The 17,717-nt window shown below is 39.2% G+C and overlaps 1 protein-coding gene across 6 annotated transcripts in view; it reads right to left on the bottom strand.

Annotated features, from left to right (window-relative positions):
* The window catches only part of pam (peptidylglycine alpha-amidating monooxygenase), a 214,185-nt gene that overhangs the window by 134,377 nt on the left and 62,091 nt on the right, over positions 1-17,717 (bottom strand). For all 6 annotated transcript variants that reach the window (XM_060837028.1, XM_060837056.1, XM_060837066.1 and 3 more), the window contains exons 2-3: positions 5,633-6,112; positions 5,234-5,351 (exon numbers count right to left, since the gene is read on the bottom strand). In XM_060837028.1, coding sequence (XP_060693011.1) covers positions 5,234-5,351; positions 5,633-5,724 — 210 coding nt within the window. In that variant the 5' untranslated portion in view covers positions 5,725-6,112. The remainder of the gene's footprint in view (positions 1-5,233; positions 5,352-5,632; positions 6,113-17,717) is intronic.

Below are 17,717 nucleotides of genomic sequence, written 5' to 3'. Positions count from 1 at the left end.
CATCAAGATGTGCATCAGGCCCTTCTGCCTAGTTGGCCCAAGCCAACCAGATACCTTAAATAATCTAATTCTTGATATCAAGGCCATATTTGACTCAGTGTGGCATCAATGAGCCCCAGCAAAATTGGAATCAATGAGATTGGCATGGAAAACTGTCTGCTGGTTGGACTCAGACCTGGCACAAATGAAGTTGGTTACTTGAGGTCAGTCATCTGAGCTCCAGGACATCGCTACATGTGTTCTTCAGGCTAGTGTCCTAGGTCCAAATTTTTCAACTGCTTCGTTTGTCAGCATTTTGCCCATATCCCTCTAAACCTTTCATATTCAGCCTATTTCAGTCTCTCACTATAGCTCAAACCCTCCAACCCCGGCAACATTCTTGTATACGTTGTCTCAACCTTTTCAAGTTTCATAATACTGTGCAATCATCGGCGACCTTCCCTACATCTGACCTTATGACAGAGAGAAGATCGCTTATGAAGCAGCTGAAGATGGTTGGGCCAAGGACACGTCTGAGGAAATCCTGCAGAAATGCCCTGGTGCTGAGATGACTGACCTTCAAAAACCACAACCATCTTCCTGTGTGCCAGGTATGACTCAAATCAATGGAGTGTTTGCTTCAGTACCTACTGATTCCAGTTTTGCATGGAATGAGACGACTGCTGGAGGTCAGGTCATCAGTACAATTGCTTGAATTGTGTCAGGGCCCATAGCCTTTGCAGCATCCAGTGCCTCCAAACATTTGACAGAACTCAACAGAGCTTCAATGTGCAGATTACTGCTCAGCATTTTTGCCGACACCTTCCACCACTTCACTAATGATTAAGAGTAGATTGATTGGGTGGAATGTGGCCAGTTTGGATTTGTTTTGCTTTGTGTACAGGACATAACTGGAAATCTTTTCACCTGATTGGATACATAACTGTACCAGTACTGTAGGTCTACCAGAACACCTTAGCTTGGGAATAAGCAAGTTTTAGAGCACATTTTCAGCACTACTGTAAGATTTTCAGGGCTCAGAGCCTTGATCATATTCAATAATTCCAGCCATTTCTTAAAATCACATTGTATCAAACATGCTGAAGACTGCCAGTGATGCTGGGGACCTCTGTAGGAGGTCATCACCCATTCTGCATTTTTTAACTCTATCTTTTGCACTAGTGTGCTGGGCTTCCCCATGATTAAGCTTGAGGATATTTACAGAGCCTCCTCCTAGAATGAGTTTAATTGTCCATCACCATTGACCTCTGGATATAGCAATATTGCAAAGTTTAAATATTATTCGCTGTTTGTGGAATTCTTTGGTTCTGTCTATCACTTGCTGCTTATGTGGTTTGTCATTCAAATAGTCTTGTGTTTCACCAGGTTGACACATTTCAGGCATGCCCTCTTACACTCTTCTTTGAACCAAGGCTGATCCTGCTTTGATGGTCATGGTTGAGTGGGGAATTATGCCATGCCTAAAGGTCATCAGTTGTATTGGAACTGAATTTGGATGACTCCCAGCACTTCATAGATGCTGGGAATTGCTGAATCTGATCCAGTTAGTCTGCACAACACAATGGAAAATATGCTCAAGATAAAGTTGGGATTTTGTCTCCACAAGGTCTGTGCAGTGGTCACTCTTGCCAACAGAGTCATGGACAGATGCATTTGCGGCAGACAAATTGGTGAGGATGTGGTCAAGTATGTTTTTCCCTCTTTCTAGTAGCTATGTCCTTTAGAACTCAATGACTTGGATCAGTAGTAATGCTGCTATGTTACTCTTGGTGATGAACACTGAAGTCTCGTACTCTGGCTATATTCTGCACCCTTTCCATTATCGATGCTTTTGCGAAGTGGTTTTCAACATGCAGGCAGAGTACTGATTTGTCAGGTGATGAGAAGCTGCATGGTAATCAGCTGGAGATTTCCTTGCACACCTTTGACCTGTTACAGTGACACTTCATGGGTTCCTGAGCACTGTAGTGTCACCTGGTTTTGTCAAACATGACATTCAGGAATTATGATGGCATCGCTTGGGACATGATTTATAAGGTATGATTTTGTCAGTGATTATGTCACACTGTTGCTTTTGCAGTCTGTGAGACAGCCCTCCCAATTTTAACAGTAGCCCCTAGATATTAGTAAAAACCATAGATTAGAATACGTACATTGTGGAAAATGGCCCTTTGACCCAAGTCCACACTAATCCTCTGAAGAGTATCCCACTCAAACCCATTCCCCTACCCTATTACTCAACATTTAATCCCAACCTGCACATCCCTGAGCACTATGGGCAATTCAGCATGGCCATTTCACCTAACCTGCACATTGTTGGACTATTGGCGGGGACTGGAGCAGCCAGAGGAAACCCACACAAAAACTCCACAGACATTGACTCGAGGCTAGCATAGAACCCGAGTCCCCGGTGCTGTGAGGGAGCAGTGCTAACCACTGAGCCACCATGATGAGTTGACAGGACTGTGTTTGCTGTTGCTGTTTCCAATGCCTTAGTCATTGTCAGGTCGTCAATCTGGTTCAATTCCTTTCTTTAAACTTAGTAGCAATTTATATAACCAAGTGGTTTGATAGGCCATTTCAGAGGGAAGTTAAGACACAACAACATGGCTGTGGATCTGGAGTTACACATGGGCTTAAAAGGAAACTAATGAAGCAGATGGGTTTTTTTTTAACACCATTCAACAACAGGTTTCTGGTCTTCATTAAATCTTTAATTCTGTTGTTACTGAATTCGAATATGAACCTGGGACTTCTCCACTTTCTTATGCTGCCTGGCTTTCGATGTTCTTCCAGCCTCATGCTTGTCTACCTATCACCACATGGGATGCTACCACAAACAACCCATTCTCAGGCCCTCATGGTTCCCATTAGCAGCTTTTTGTTCTAACAGGCTGACCTTTACTCACACCTTTCTCTGCCCAACCGCTGTTCTCACTCTCTTTCTCTGGGTTCCATTTCCACCTATCGTTTATTCCATCCCCCTCCCCCACTCCTGCTCAAGCATACATATCAACTTTTCCAAGATGTAATTAGTTCTGAAGAAGGGTCACTAGACTGCTTTCTCTGCACAGATGTTGCCAGACCTGCTGAGTTTTTCCAGTGACTTCAGATTTTGTTTCTGACTTCCAGCACCAGTTCTTTGGGTTTTTTGCCTAGAACATTACTTGGATCTCTGGATTACTAGTCTGGTGACAATACCACTAAGCTACCACCACCCCACATCCCAGCCTAACTTAAGATATAAACATCGTGGTAAATTAGAGTAGATCTTTACAGAACTCAATTAGGAGCTCTATGACTAAGCACCAATGTTTACCATTAAAATCACTTGCTTTCTACTGCTGTCAGTTTCTGATTCAATTTACTCTTCTAAATATTCCAAAAGCTTTAAGCTTTATAAGCTTCTGGAGAATTTCAACATATATCTTCTGTAAATATAAGTGAAATATCATCACATAATAGTTTAATGTCTTTTTTTTAAACAAAGTCTTGATTATTTCAAAAGACTTGGAATGCATAATATTTACTCAATCATTTATTATAGTGTTCACAACACCAGTTTATAGTCCAACAGGTTTCAGAGAGCCGCTCCTTCATCTAGTGGTGGGAGTGGCACTCAAAGCTAGTGCTTCCAATTAAACCTGTTGGACTATAACCTGGTGTTGTGTGATTTTTAACTTTGTACACCCTAGTCCAAGACCGGCATCTCCTTATCATCATTTATTACAGGATTTCTGCACTTATTAGTTGAAGGGCTTTTGCCTGAAATGTTGATTCTCCTGCTCCTCAGATGCTGCCTGACCTGCTGTGCTTTTCCAGCACCACACACTCAACTCGTGCACTTATTAAATGGCCTGTGAAACATCCATTAAGATGCTCAAACACACTATCCTCCTCATAATTTGTATTTTTAAACAGTCATCTGGATGTACTGGATTTCACTGGAGAATCTAACTTCCCTGAACCATAACTACTAAAAACATCAAATCCAAAACACATTTGGAAAACAAACTGCAGTGAACTAAATGTATCAACAATGGCAAACATTATGAAACCTCACACTCAAGGTTTCTCAATATGCTCAGTGCATATCCAAAGGTACAGTGACCTTATGCTGCCATTTTATGCCCTTAATTCCCCCAATTTTCGCAAGTATGATAACGATTGCCAGCAATACCCAAACATTCAATTGAGCACCTATTCTTCATATAATTTTGTATGATAAATGTTGACAGGATATTCAACTACAGGCAGCAACAGGAGATTAAAGTACGCTTCTCATCACATGTACGCACACTATTCTGCAGAAATCAGTGAATAACAATCAAGCTGGGAACTTATCCTCAACTATCTTTTATTACACAAGGAAAGAGCAGTTTGTTTTAATTCAAGCAACCTAGCTTTATTTTTAGAAAGTCCAGTTGCATTTAGTTTCTATTGTCAAATTCATGCCCTTTTCACATATCACCTATTTACAACAACTCAATATGAAATACAAATAGAATTCCCCAAATTTAAGCAGCCTTTCAAAGATTTTCCCTAGGCTTCATGAAATAATGAGCATTATCCGCAAGAATGAGTCATCCCTTCTGCAGAGCAACTCCTTTTAAATTGTGCCATTCTGGTTACATCATTGCAGGATCTCAAAGTATCAGTACAAAATGAAATTGGCATTACCAAAGTTCCTCACTATCAAGGAATGCAAAATTAATTAAGCAGCAGATTCAAGAACAGCACAGATTTGTAAAATAAAAAATAGAATCTGTAATGATAATGTTATAGTAGTGGCACTGAAAATGCAAAATAAATGCTAATGCTTATGGAGAATCTTGTTTGAACAGCATTTCTCCAGTATATTACTCCTTCTGCTGAATGTAAAAGCCAACTCTTGTTTCCCTCAAGATGGAGATTATTGGTTCGTTGCCACAAAACCTGGCTGGCTCAATTAACAGATATCACAGAAACTACATTAACCACAAAATACATGCAATGACATCCACAGTATGAATTCTAACAGAAGGGACATAAAAAACACTGAATAATTTTACTGCTGTAACATTTTAACAAGATTTACTTGCGATTTCACAAAAATACCCTAATTCAATAAATATGGATAATTCTGGATAAGAAATTACATTTCAATACGTGAAATAATTGATTTTAATGTACAAAAAGGATTGCAGTAAGAATACCAGAGAATGACAAAGCAAATAATTTATATGAAACTTACCGTCAAAGGTGTTACTCCAGGCATTCTAACATCAAGTTTAAAGTTCAGAGAATTTGGTTTCTCTGGCTGCCTGTTTTGGGGACAACTGGATGGCAATGTCCATGGGTTTTGTTTATACCTGAGAAACAAAGATGTAAAATGTTCCTGTACTTCGTCAGAAAAGAAACAGATTCACACAATTATTAAATGAACAGTTTCTAATTACAACGCACTTTTCCCACATGACACATCTTTAAATCCCAGTTTTCTCAAAAGCTAATATATCAACTTTTATAATGAGACAACTTTGCACAGTAAATTTCTAAATGTTTCATTATGTGCATGTGTTTGTTAAGTAGTAAGCTCGCGCGAAATTACTTACTTGGGTTAGCAAAAAGAGGATTTCACATCAACACCTACCTTGTTAACAGAGACAGTGCATTTTCATGGCACATACAATTGTTCTGGAGAATTAGAAATACCAACAGCAATTTATTAATGAAAGCAGCCATGGCCACTTTGCTATTTCTATTCAAATCTTGGACCAAAAGCTGTGCAATTCTATTAGCTATAAATGTAAGAATCCTTGAGTAGCATGAATTCAGAGCTGGGCCATCAGCAACACTGCAGACATAGCAATTGACAATCCACCATTCACAGAGGTGCCGCACTCTGGATCAGCCAAATGTATGAGGCTTTTTTGCTGTCTTTGTTAGTGAACACTAAAGTCTCAAATGTTCTTCTCATTTGGACATCTCACTCAAAGTCAATAACATAATAAATCTGAGCTTCCCTTGAGATTCAGATCCATCTAAACATGTGCAGCACCAGACTATTATTCTTCTCAGAATTTGTGATTGATAGCACACAGAGCAGCTTCAGTCTTCATTCAGGTTGAAACTGTTTGAAAAAGAGAGTGTATAATTAATATAGTATAACATTAAACTTCAGCAAATTCTTCTGGAGGTTCTGGACGTAGGTTTGCTCACTCAGCTGTCAGGTTCATTTTCAGACGTTTCATCACCATACTAGGTAATGTCTTCAGTGAGCCTCTGGATAAAGCACACCGGTGTTTCCTATGTTTGGGTTTCCTTTAATGATGTCATTTCCTATGGTGTATCATAGGAAATGGTGATACATGAACATCAACTAGCCACAAAACAACACGACCCTCTCTCACTAGTATCCTTACTACAGAGAAGGAAGGATACCACTTCGACTGGGACAACACATCCATCCTAGGACAAGCCAAACAGAGACCTGCATGAGAATTCCTAGAAGCATGGCATTCCAACAGAACTCTGTTAACAAACACATTGACCTAGACCCTATTTACCACCCCACCCCCCCTGAGAAAAAGAACAGGAAATGACATCACCAACCCAAGGAAACCCAAACATATAAACAGAAAGCAGGAAACTTCTGAAGTGTTTCGTCTGGAGGCTCACTAAAGATGTTACCTAGTATGGTGACAAAACGTCTGAAAATGAACCTTCCAGCTCAGTGAGCAAACCTACATCCAAATCCTTCTGGAACTTTTTCACGCCTAGCTTTGTTAAACATAAACTAACCTTTGGATTCTATTCCGACCATTCTCACTAAGCTTTTTCAAAGTCCACCCACCAATTTCAACCAATGATACCTACCACAGCACACTAATCTAAAAAGATATGCTAGCAAAATACAATATATTTCTTGGTGAATCCTTGCTCAACTCAGGTTGGCATTTACATTACAAATTCAATTGCTACAATACTCTTTATTGACCAATGATGATTTCTATTCAGTTTGTAAACACCCAGGTTAAAGCATTCCCATTATAAAATGCAAACAGATTGTATTCCCATTTTAGAATATCTTCACTTAAATAAAGATAATTACATCTAGAGCTTTCTCACTGATAGTGATTTTGATGAAATTCCAACTAATATTATCAACTTATCAGATCAGAACAAACTTAAAGTATTTTTTTTCCTAAATTGCAAAAGGCTCAAAGGAAGACATTCGCTGAAAGAAATGCCTTTACTTGAAGTTTTACAACTAAAATTGGATAATTAAGACATGACCAAAACAGAAGGTAGTCCCAATACAATAAAGCACTGTGGTCACCTGGTCAAAGAACGCAAAGATCGAGAGACTCAATGTATCATAGTTACAGTGAATGTCTTTAATGACTTTGGTTCGGTCCATTTAGTGCTGTCGTGAGGAAGGAACTCTGAATGGGTACATTCAAAAAGATGTCGAATAGAGACTTTGGCAGATGGCTTCCACAACTCTTGGAAGAGACAGAAATTGAAGAATACTTGCAAGCTATGAACCTGTCAGTATGGATGCAAGCTTGCTCGCCGAGTTGGAAGATTTGCTTTCAGACAGTTCATCATCTTACTAGGTAACATCATCAATGAGCCTCTGGTAGTATGGCCTGCTTTGTTTATTGGAGCTTAGGTTTACTTGGGTCAGCAATGTCATTGCCTACAGCGATGTCATTTCTTGATCTTTTTCGTCAAGGGATGGTAAACTGCGTTTGTTGATAGAGTTCTGGTTGGAATGCCATGCTTATAAGAATTCTCGAGTCTCTCTCGGTTTGGCTTGTCCTAGAATGACTGTTGCCCCAGTTGAACTGGTGTCCTTCATCTGTATGTAAAGATACTGAGAGTGGGTCTTGTCTTTTCATGGCAAGCCAAACAGACATGCACAAGAATTCCTAGAAGCATGACATTCCAACCAGAGTTTATATTGATTTGGATCCCATTTACCACCGAGAAAAAAGAACAGGAAATGACATCACCAAGCCAAGGAAACGTAAACAAATAAAAAGTGGGCCATACCACCAGTGCTTCACTACAGGCTCACTGATGTTATCAAGTATGGTGACGAAACATCAGAAAACAAACCTTGTAGCTCAGCGACCAAACTTACATCCAGAACCCCAACCTGAGCTACAAATCATCTCAAAACTCACTAGCAGTCAGTACTGCAATAAAATTGCCTGTTTGAAAGGTGAATGAATAGTACCTGATAAGACGGAGATAAGTCAGGTGAAATATCGAATAGAAAAGAAACTTCTGTATGGAGAGGATCATGAACCAGATGAAGTTGAAAAGGCATTGGGGTAAGTGAGAGTTAAATTAAGGTGTGGTGGATTACAGCTCAGAATACTGAGCAACATGAGAGATAAAAATAGACCAAATTCTGACTCAATTTTTTTAACGTATCATAAACATTGAGAATCAACATTTCCTGTGTTGCATGAGACAGATAGTAATGATCCATCTACAAACAAACATATTTCAAGCACATGAAATTTTTAAAAGGTCACAAATATCACTGGGGTAAAATGCTCCATTCAATTGACAGAAATGATTTACCTGACACCGTTTATGCTCTATCATTGCTGTGTTTGGCCAAATGAAAGCTTTGCTCTTAGAAATAATAAATTAATCCTCAGACAAAGGCAGGCAAGGGGACAATGAATTTCCAAACATCATGAGTAGCTGTCCTGTGGCAAAATTAGCTGGAAGGAATCAAATAGGCAATTGACATAGCATAGACAAGTAGCCACTAGAAACAGGTTTAGCACTCAGGGTCAGAGGGCAGTTCTCATCAAGCAGGGAGCAGTTCTCTCCAAACTGAAGATGAGCAAGACAAGGAGGAGGAAGACCAAAGAAAGAAACACACTGGTGACAATGAACAATAATTTTAATGAGAACAACACATTCTGTGCCAGCTTGCTGGGCCTCTGGTATCAGTGAACCATCTCTAAGTGTTATGATTGTATACTTTCCTTTGTCTAGCTAATTCATACCTCATATCTAAACTGCTGCCAATTAAACTGAATACACTATCAGAAAACGCCTTATGAACGGTCAGTTGCAGGCATGAATCTTCAAGCTCTAACAGGAGATGGGAAAGAAGGGAAGGGGAGGAGGAGGAAGAGGAGAGTGTGGAAAGAGGGGGAAGGGAAGTGGGGGTTGGGCGGAAGGAGAAGAATGGAAGGGGGCAAAGAGCCAAGAGGGCATGAGGGGTTTGCAGGGCCAAGTGAGGGGGGGGTTTACCAAGGAGGGGAAGGACAAGGTGAAGGAGGAATATGAAAAGCAGAGGGGGGAGGTGAGGGGAGGGGACAAGGAAAGGAAGACGGTGAGTGTCAGGAGAAGGACGAAGATGAGAGGAGAATGGGTTAGGGAAAAATGGGGAGCATAAAAAAAGGTGGCAGGGAGGAAGGAGAGTGGAGAAGGAAGATCGGGGGAACAGTGGAAGAAGAGGGAGGGCGTAAGTAACCAGGCAGCAGAGATTTAAGCTGAGGGCTAGATTTAGAAAATTACCAAAAATAAATCACCCAGAGGACGGTAGTTATCTGAAAGGCATAGCCTGAACTGAAAGGATAGTAGAGGCAAGTACCAGCAGAAAATGCAAAAAGTACTAGATGAATGCTTGAAAATCCATAACATACAAGGCTATGGGCCAAGAATTGAAAAGTGGGATTAGAGCAGAGATGTGCTTGATAACCAGTACAAATACAGTGATCTGAAGGGCTTCTTTCTATGCTGTAAAATCTAAATCATGTCATGACTCCAATAGGGTTAGAGTGAAAAAAGTATAGAAATGTCAAAAAGACAAATCTATAGTTCCAATATCTGAATGCACAGAATATTTGCATTAAGGTAGATGAATTAACAGTGCAAATTGCTGTCACAAATTCAGGATGACAAGGCCAGAATCTAACAATCTAAGGTGACTCAAGATTTAGGAAGGACAGGTAAAACAGACAAAGGATGGTGCTATTAATGTAAAAAAAAATCATTGCATTAGTTAAAAAGGATGTTGGCTAGAAAATCTAGATGTTGAAACAGCCTGACTTGAAGTTAAGAAACAAGGTACAGGAAATATCAGTTGAAATTAATGACAAGTCTCCACAAAGTAATGATAAGGTAGGGGGATTGAAAATACACACAAGGATGCTGCAGTAATCAAGAGACCTTAAACTATATAGACCAGGCAAACTACATTAGCAATAATACTGTGGCAAAAGAATTCCTGGAATATGCACTGTTACTGAACAAATAGTGTTACGGAACAAGTAATCAACTAAGGAACACTTGTCCGAAACTTGATTTTGTACAATGACAGGGCTTATTTAATAATCTTGTTGTGAGAAGTTCTTTAGGGAAAAGAGGACCAGAACAAGATACAAGATTTCTATCCCAATGAAGAATACGTATTCTAATACAAAACTGGGTTCCTAAATCAAAACACAGGAAAGCATAAAAGGATGAGGTTAAAGTTGAACATTACCCAGGTATATATCCCGCACATTTTAAAAAAAAAAGGACAAATCCAGCCCAGCCAATTGTTGCATCAGTCAGTCTCATCAATATTGCTATCAAGCAGCATCGTTTGGTTCCACCAGGCCACGTAACTCCTGAGTCTACGTTAGAGTGGTGCTGGAAAAGCACAGCAGGTCAGGCAACATCTGAGAAGCAGGAAAATCGATATTTCGGGCAAAAGTTCTTAATCAGGAAAAGAGGCAGGGTGCCTCCACAGTAGAGAGATAAATGGGGGAGATAAATTACACTAGGTAATTTAGCATACCCAATCCACCTAACTTGCGCATCCATGGACTGTGGGAGGAAACTCACACAGAATGTGCAAACTCCACAGTCAGTTACCCGAGGTGGGAATCAAATCTGGGTTCCTGGTGCTGCGAGGCAGCAGTGCTAACCACTGAGCTACCATGGATACAAAATTGGCTTTATAGTAAGAGACAGAGGATGGTATTGGAGGGTTATCTTCAGACTGGAGGCCTGTGATAGCAATGCTCCACAAGGATCAGTACACAGTCCACTTATTTGTCATTTTATTTCAATGATCCGGGTGAGAATATAGGAGGCACAGTTAATAAGTTTGCAGATGACACCAAAATTGATGGTATTGTGGACAATGAAGGTTATCTAAGATTACACAGAAATCTTGAGCAATTGAGTCAATGGGTTGAAGAGTGCCAGACGGAGTTTAATGTGGATAAATATGAGGTATCACACTTTAGTCCTATCCTTGTTTGTATTACATATACTTAATGGTCAGCCTCTGGATCGTGTTGTAGAACAGAGAGACCTAAGGATTCAGGCACATAATTCTTTGCAATTTGCTTCACAGGTAGTCAGAATGGTTAAGGTGGCATTTAGCATGCTTGCATTCGTTGCTCAAAACTAGTTTAGGAGTTGAGGTTATACAGGAGAGACCCCTTCTGGAGTACTGCGTGCAGTTCTAGTTGCCCTGTTACAGGAAGGATATTATTTAACTAGAGAGAGTTGAGAAAAAGATTTACTCAAAATCTGGGAGTGTAGGGTTTGAGATGTTAAAATAGTCTGGAAAGTCCGGGACTTCTTTCCCTGGAACTCAGGAGGTTGAGGGGTGACCGTACCGAGGTTTATATAATCACTGGGGGCAAAGATAAAGTGAATGACAAAACTTTTCCCCAGGTGGGGGAGTTCAAATTCTGGTGCATATTTTTAAGGTGAGAGGAAAAAGATTTAAAAGCGACGAGGGTCAACTTTTTACAGAGAGTAATATTTGCGGACTGAACTGCCAGAGCAAGTGTGGATGCAGGTACAGTTACAACATTGAAAAGATATTTGGATAAGTTCATAAATAGGCAAGGCTTGGATGGATACAGGCCAAGTGCAGGCAGGTGGGACTAGTTTCATTTGGGAGAATGATTGGCATGCACAAGTTGGACTGAAGCATCTGCTTCCATGCTCTGTGACTCTATGACTCTGTCTCCAATAACAACCACTCTAATCACATTCCCTTGACATTCAATGATGTTACCATCACTGAATCCCCCACTATCATCATCCTGGGGTTTATTATTGACCAGAAACTCAACTGGACTTGCAAGCAAGTCAGAGGCTAGGAATACTGAAGTAACACCTCCTGATTCCCCAAAGCATGCCCACCATCTACAAAGCATGTGTCATGAATATGATGAGTCACTCTCTACTTGTCTGAATGAGTGCAGACCCAACACTCTTAACACCATCCAGGACAAAACAGCCTACCTGATTGGCACTACATCCACAGCATCCACTCCCTCCACCACCAAGATGCACTGCAGAAATTCACCAAAGATCCTCAGACAGCATCTTCCAAACACACAATCACTTCCATCTAGAAGGACAAGGGCGGCAGATATATGGGTATACCAGCACCTGAAAGTTCCCGTCCAAGCCAATCATCATCTTGACTGGAAATATATCGCCATTCCTCCTCTATTACTGGGTCAAAATCCTATAATTCCCTCCCTTATGGTAATGTGGGTCAACTGCAGCGGTTCAAGGAGGCAGCTAACCGCCACCTTCTCAAGGAAACTGGAGATGGGCAATAAGTGCCCAGCCATCAATGCCCACATCCCACAAATGAAGTTTTTTTAAAAAGTCAAGTAGAGTCATTATTTCATGAAGAGGAAATTATGCCTGACAAACCTGAATTCAATGAGGCAATAATAAGCAGGATAGATAAAAGTATTATATATTTGGATTTCCAGGGTCATTTGTTCAGGTACTGCAGATAAGGCTACTTAATGAGCTAAGTGTCGGGTGCGGTATATTAATGTGAACAGAGAATAGCTAACTAATAGATGTAAAAAGGTTGAGAAAAATGGTCAGTTTCATAATGACAACCTGCAACTCCTTGAGAACCTCAGGAATCAGAGCTAGGAGCCACAATTATTTGCAGTAGAAATTGATGACTTGAATTAAAGAACAGAATTTACAATCCCCAAGATGGCAGAAAATCAAAAAATAGATGGGAAGGTGAGGGATGAACATTACAGAGAGTCTAGAAAGGGATGTAAACAAGTTACGTGAATGAAATGAGATGAGGAGAAATTCCTTCACTGAAAAAATGGAGTGTTTGTGGAATTGTGTGCCACAGAAAGTAGTTGAGGCCAAGACATTGAATGTTTTCACAGAGAAATTAAATTAAGTTCTTAGGGCTAAAGTGATCAAAGGTTATGGGAAGAAAGCAGGAACAGGGTACTGAGCTGGATGATCAGTTATGATCATACTGAATGGTACAACAGGTTCAACAGGGCTTTCTCCTGCTCCTATTTTCTACACTTTTACGTAACAAAAAAATTGACAAAATAGAATAAGTGGGAAAATGTAATGTTTTGTACTTTAGCAACAAGAACAAAAGAGGTGAATATTATTCAAATATAGAAAGACAGCAGAAAAACGGAGCACAAAAATTTGGGTACCTCATACAAAAATCACAAAAACCAAGCATCCATGTTCAGTAGGTACTAGGTAAGGGAAATAGAATTTATCCTTTATTTAAAAGCCACTGTGTTTACAAGAGTATAAAAATAAGGAAGTCTTGCACAAACTATAAAGCGCACTAGTTAGATCACACCTAGAATACTGTGAATAGGATTGGCCCCCTTACCTAAACTAGTATATACTGGTTATGGAGACAGACCAGAAAGGATTCACTGGGCTGATTCCTCACATGGAGGGGTTTTCTCACGAGGAGAGGTTGAGGCTGTTCTTGTTAAGGTTAAAAGAATAATAAGTGACCATATCGAAACACACAAGATTCATAGGGGACTGACACGATAGAGTTGAGAGACTATTACGTGATCATTAAGGCAGTAATAGTTTGGAATTTAAAAAGAACTACAATGTTTGTAAAAAGTCGTCATGGTTTTGCAAATAGAAATCATGTTTCACCAATTTATTAGAGCTATTTGAAGGCATAACATGCTCTGTGGATAAAGGGGAAACTGTAGACATCATGTACTCGGATGTTCAAACTATGAATTCATTACCAACAAACGCACAGAGAATGAGTTCATCCAAATTCTCATAGAATTTTACCTTAACAGGGTTGTCAATTGTTGTTGCGTCGACATTGATGATGGTGCCATGACATGACCAGTTCAGAGGAAAGCACTGATTCATAAGACACACTTTTGAACCTGACAAGAACAGTAATGTCTTTCATGGTGATTATCTGATCACAAATGCTGAACTATGTATCTTGTCCTCATTCTCCATTCATTCCTCCCAGAACATATAGCGTAGGCACCTCCATCTTCCTCTACCGAGTCCTTACTAGCAAGCCTTCTCTCACTCGGTGCTTCTTCCACCCAATGGTTAGGTGCAGTTGCTGCCTTGCCATTATTCAGCTGCTAGACCAGGCTAGCACATTTTCACTTGTCATACATTTAATCATCCAGTATTCATTCCAAATAACGGGTTAAAGGTTTTTTAAACCATTAAGATGACATAAAAGTAAACAATATATACTAGATTATAGAATAATGGATTAAAAGTGAAACAAGTTATAAATGAGTAATTCTCAACATCTCTCATCAAAATACAATTCTAAAAATAGGGCTCTGAATACTACATATGTTGTTTGTCAAAATGATTAACCTACACTACAGTTCTTTACAAATCCTTTTGTCAAGCATTTAAGAGTTATTAATTTGGCAAACAATGTTTGCAATTTTCAGTCAAATACCAACATGAGGTAAAGGTTATTTTTTGGAGTCAATTTTATGCTATTTGCACAAAAAGGCATAAACACTTGAGGGAAATTGCTAAGTATATTTGTAGCACCTGTACAAAGAATGAGTGTATGATTGCCACAATAAATACACGATAAACAAATTGTGTAACAGAATTCATTTTGAACCCTGTTGGCTTAGTTGAATATTTTTCTTCGTTCAGTGCTGCATTTCTCCTTTAAAACTCTTCTCATGCCAAAATTGTTCTGTAAACTTATTTCGAGCGATATACCTGTTGCGTTTGATCCTTGGTTTTCCTGTGCATTACTTATTTATCAATCTGTGGAATCTTGGATATTATTTGTGGCTTAGAGAGGATTTAATATTACTAAAAAAGAATTTTAAGTGACTTGACGAAATGTTAAATGGATGATTCAGAGCAGATGTAACCTCCACATGTCTCCCACCCCACAAACAAAAGTCACAGCATTAATCTAATAGTTGGAAATTTATCAGTTAGGAAATCATATGCAATACAGATTTGCCAACAAATGACACCTTAGAGTGTAAAAGGTAGAAAATTACACTGTACATTAACTAAAATTAATGATATGCATGCCTATCATGCACATATTTCACTAAGTGCAGAAGTGGTGAAATTAGGGCACCTAAAAAAGCATATAACTTTCACAAACAAAAACAAATTCAAGTAGTCTCTGAAATCTAAGTGTATTTCCTTCAACTGGGGAATCTAGAATATGGAGGACAGTCCTCAGGATTTACGACTGATCCTTCAAAATGAAAGCTTTCTTCAGTCAACACTGTTTATATTTGAAATTCTCAACCTTGAGGGTTGTAGATGCTCTAAGCAAGGCTGGAGTAGATAGATTGTCTTTCAGAGGAATCAATTAATACAGGAAGCAAATGAAAATGTGGAGTTGAGGCATAAAATCATCAATGGTTGTACTGAATTGCACAAAGGTTCAAAGGACGGTATGGCCTACTCATGAGATATTCTCATGTTCTATAATCTGTGTTACTCAATCCTCAGAATGCAAATTCAGTAAATTACCATGCCATAGAACAGTCTGATGTTTCAACAGGAGGAAAGGGGAAGGAAAGGTCAACTGTTTAAATCTAAGTTTTAACAGTCAGCTGAAGAACAACCTTTGGAACAAGCAATCAACTATTGTACATGTTGAAGGCTACTTAAAATAATGAAAGAAAGCCTAAATGAGTTATTGCTACATCTGATAAAGATGTAAAGTACACCTATCACTTTAAATGAAAAAGTGTGGTTGGACCGACATTCTTCACTTATATATAAATGCATATGTTCATATTAACCTTATTACATTAACAAGTATTTCATCCAATGAAGTACTTTTGCTGTGATGATGCTTAATAGGGTTGACTGCAGCAACACAATTAGCAGATATTCTACTGGACTGCACTAAACAAACTTCAAAAGGCCACCAAGAGAACCAACCAGAATGATAGCTCCTGGTTTACTCACAACGGAACATTTGCACAGTTAACAGCATTTAAGGGATCGGCTGTGCACAAAACCAAAGTCCATTTATGTCTACTATGGATTAGTGTGGTTCGGACAGGTCAGTCATTCAAACTAAGTATGCGATACTTAGTTGGGCTGCTGCAATTGGTTGGTTTTCACAACGGTGGAGTTTTCATCACCAGGGAGAGAGTTAACAGATATCAGCATTTCATCAGGACATTCTACCAAGCTTCAAACATGTTCAAATTGATCATCTCAGGAGAACCCCTCGGGGGTTATCACTGACTAGAAATTCAAGTGGTCTCACACAAAGAGCAGGTCAGAGGCTAGAAATACTGAAGCAACACACCTCCTGACTCTCCAAAGCCTGCCCACCATCTGCAGGGCACAAAGGCAGCAGATATATGGGAACACCACCACCTGAAAAGTTCCCCTCCCCTCCAAACCACTCACTATCCAGACTTGGAAATATCACCGTTCCTTCACGGTTGCTGGATAAAAATCCTAAAGTCCCTCCCTAATGGCATGGTGGATCAACCTGGCATGGTGGACTGTAGGGTTTCAAGGAGCAGCTCAGCACAACATTCTCAAGGGCAATTAGGGATGGGCAATAAATGCTTATCAGCTAGTAGGGTTCTGTGCTACAAAGCAGATGAGTTGGTAACAAATTTCCAATATGACTAACATGGACTATGGTAACACGTTAATTAGTTCATACTTTTTTTATTAATTTTTCAGCAAAATGCAGTGTGATGTTTTGATTGCTTTTTAACAGACGTATTAAGAGTTATGTGGAGGCATAGAAAAGATTGAGTAGGGAAAACAATTCACAGATTTTCTATTACCTTCTTACAAACATTTTTTTCAGATATAAAGGCTGGTTGAAATATGGCTGAGCTCATGGGAGTTTTAGAATGCATTTAAGAGTGATTAAAAATATGTGCAATGCTATCAACAAACAATCCCACATTAATGGCAAGACAGATACATTTAATCCAATTATAAGCAAAGCAGACCATTAAATTCAGTTTATTTTTGGTATTACCTTTTCCCAATTACTTCACAAGAGCAGTTATTAAAAGCTTTAAAGATAGGAATATGATAAATGTACAAACTCAGGTCCCCTTTTAATGCATTTGCTGAAGTACCTAGAATCACTAATTCCTGATACACAGATTTCAGAGTGCTGGTAACAAACTCAAATTCACAAAGAGTGACTATTTGAAACACTGATTATTTTTAAACATACAAGATTTTTACAGAACTAATGCTAAGTACATTGTTATAGACCAGCCCAAACCCTCAAAAGTATATTAAGAATATAGCCTCAACCATAACGTTTTCTTATTTTATGTAAAGCGCACTAAGTGTTGCATTCCAGACTCAATTCAGTTGATAAAAATATTCAACTTTAAGCAAAAACGCACTTTCGTTTGCACTAGTTAAAATCCAATAAAAATTAAAATTGGCTTAACTGT

This window comes from Hemiscyllium ocellatum, chromosome 2 (genome assembly GCF_020745735.1).
Source record: "Hemiscyllium ocellatum isolate sHemOce1 chromosome 2, sHemOce1.pat.X.cur, whole genome shotgun sequence".
Taxonomy (NCBI): domain Eukaryota; kingdom Metazoa; phylum Chordata; class Chondrichthyes; order Orectolobiformes; family Hemiscylliidae; genus Hemiscyllium; species Hemiscyllium ocellatum.
The sequence above is the reverse complement of the archived record's forward strand: the minus strand, read 5'-3'. Positions and strand labels throughout refer to the sequence as shown.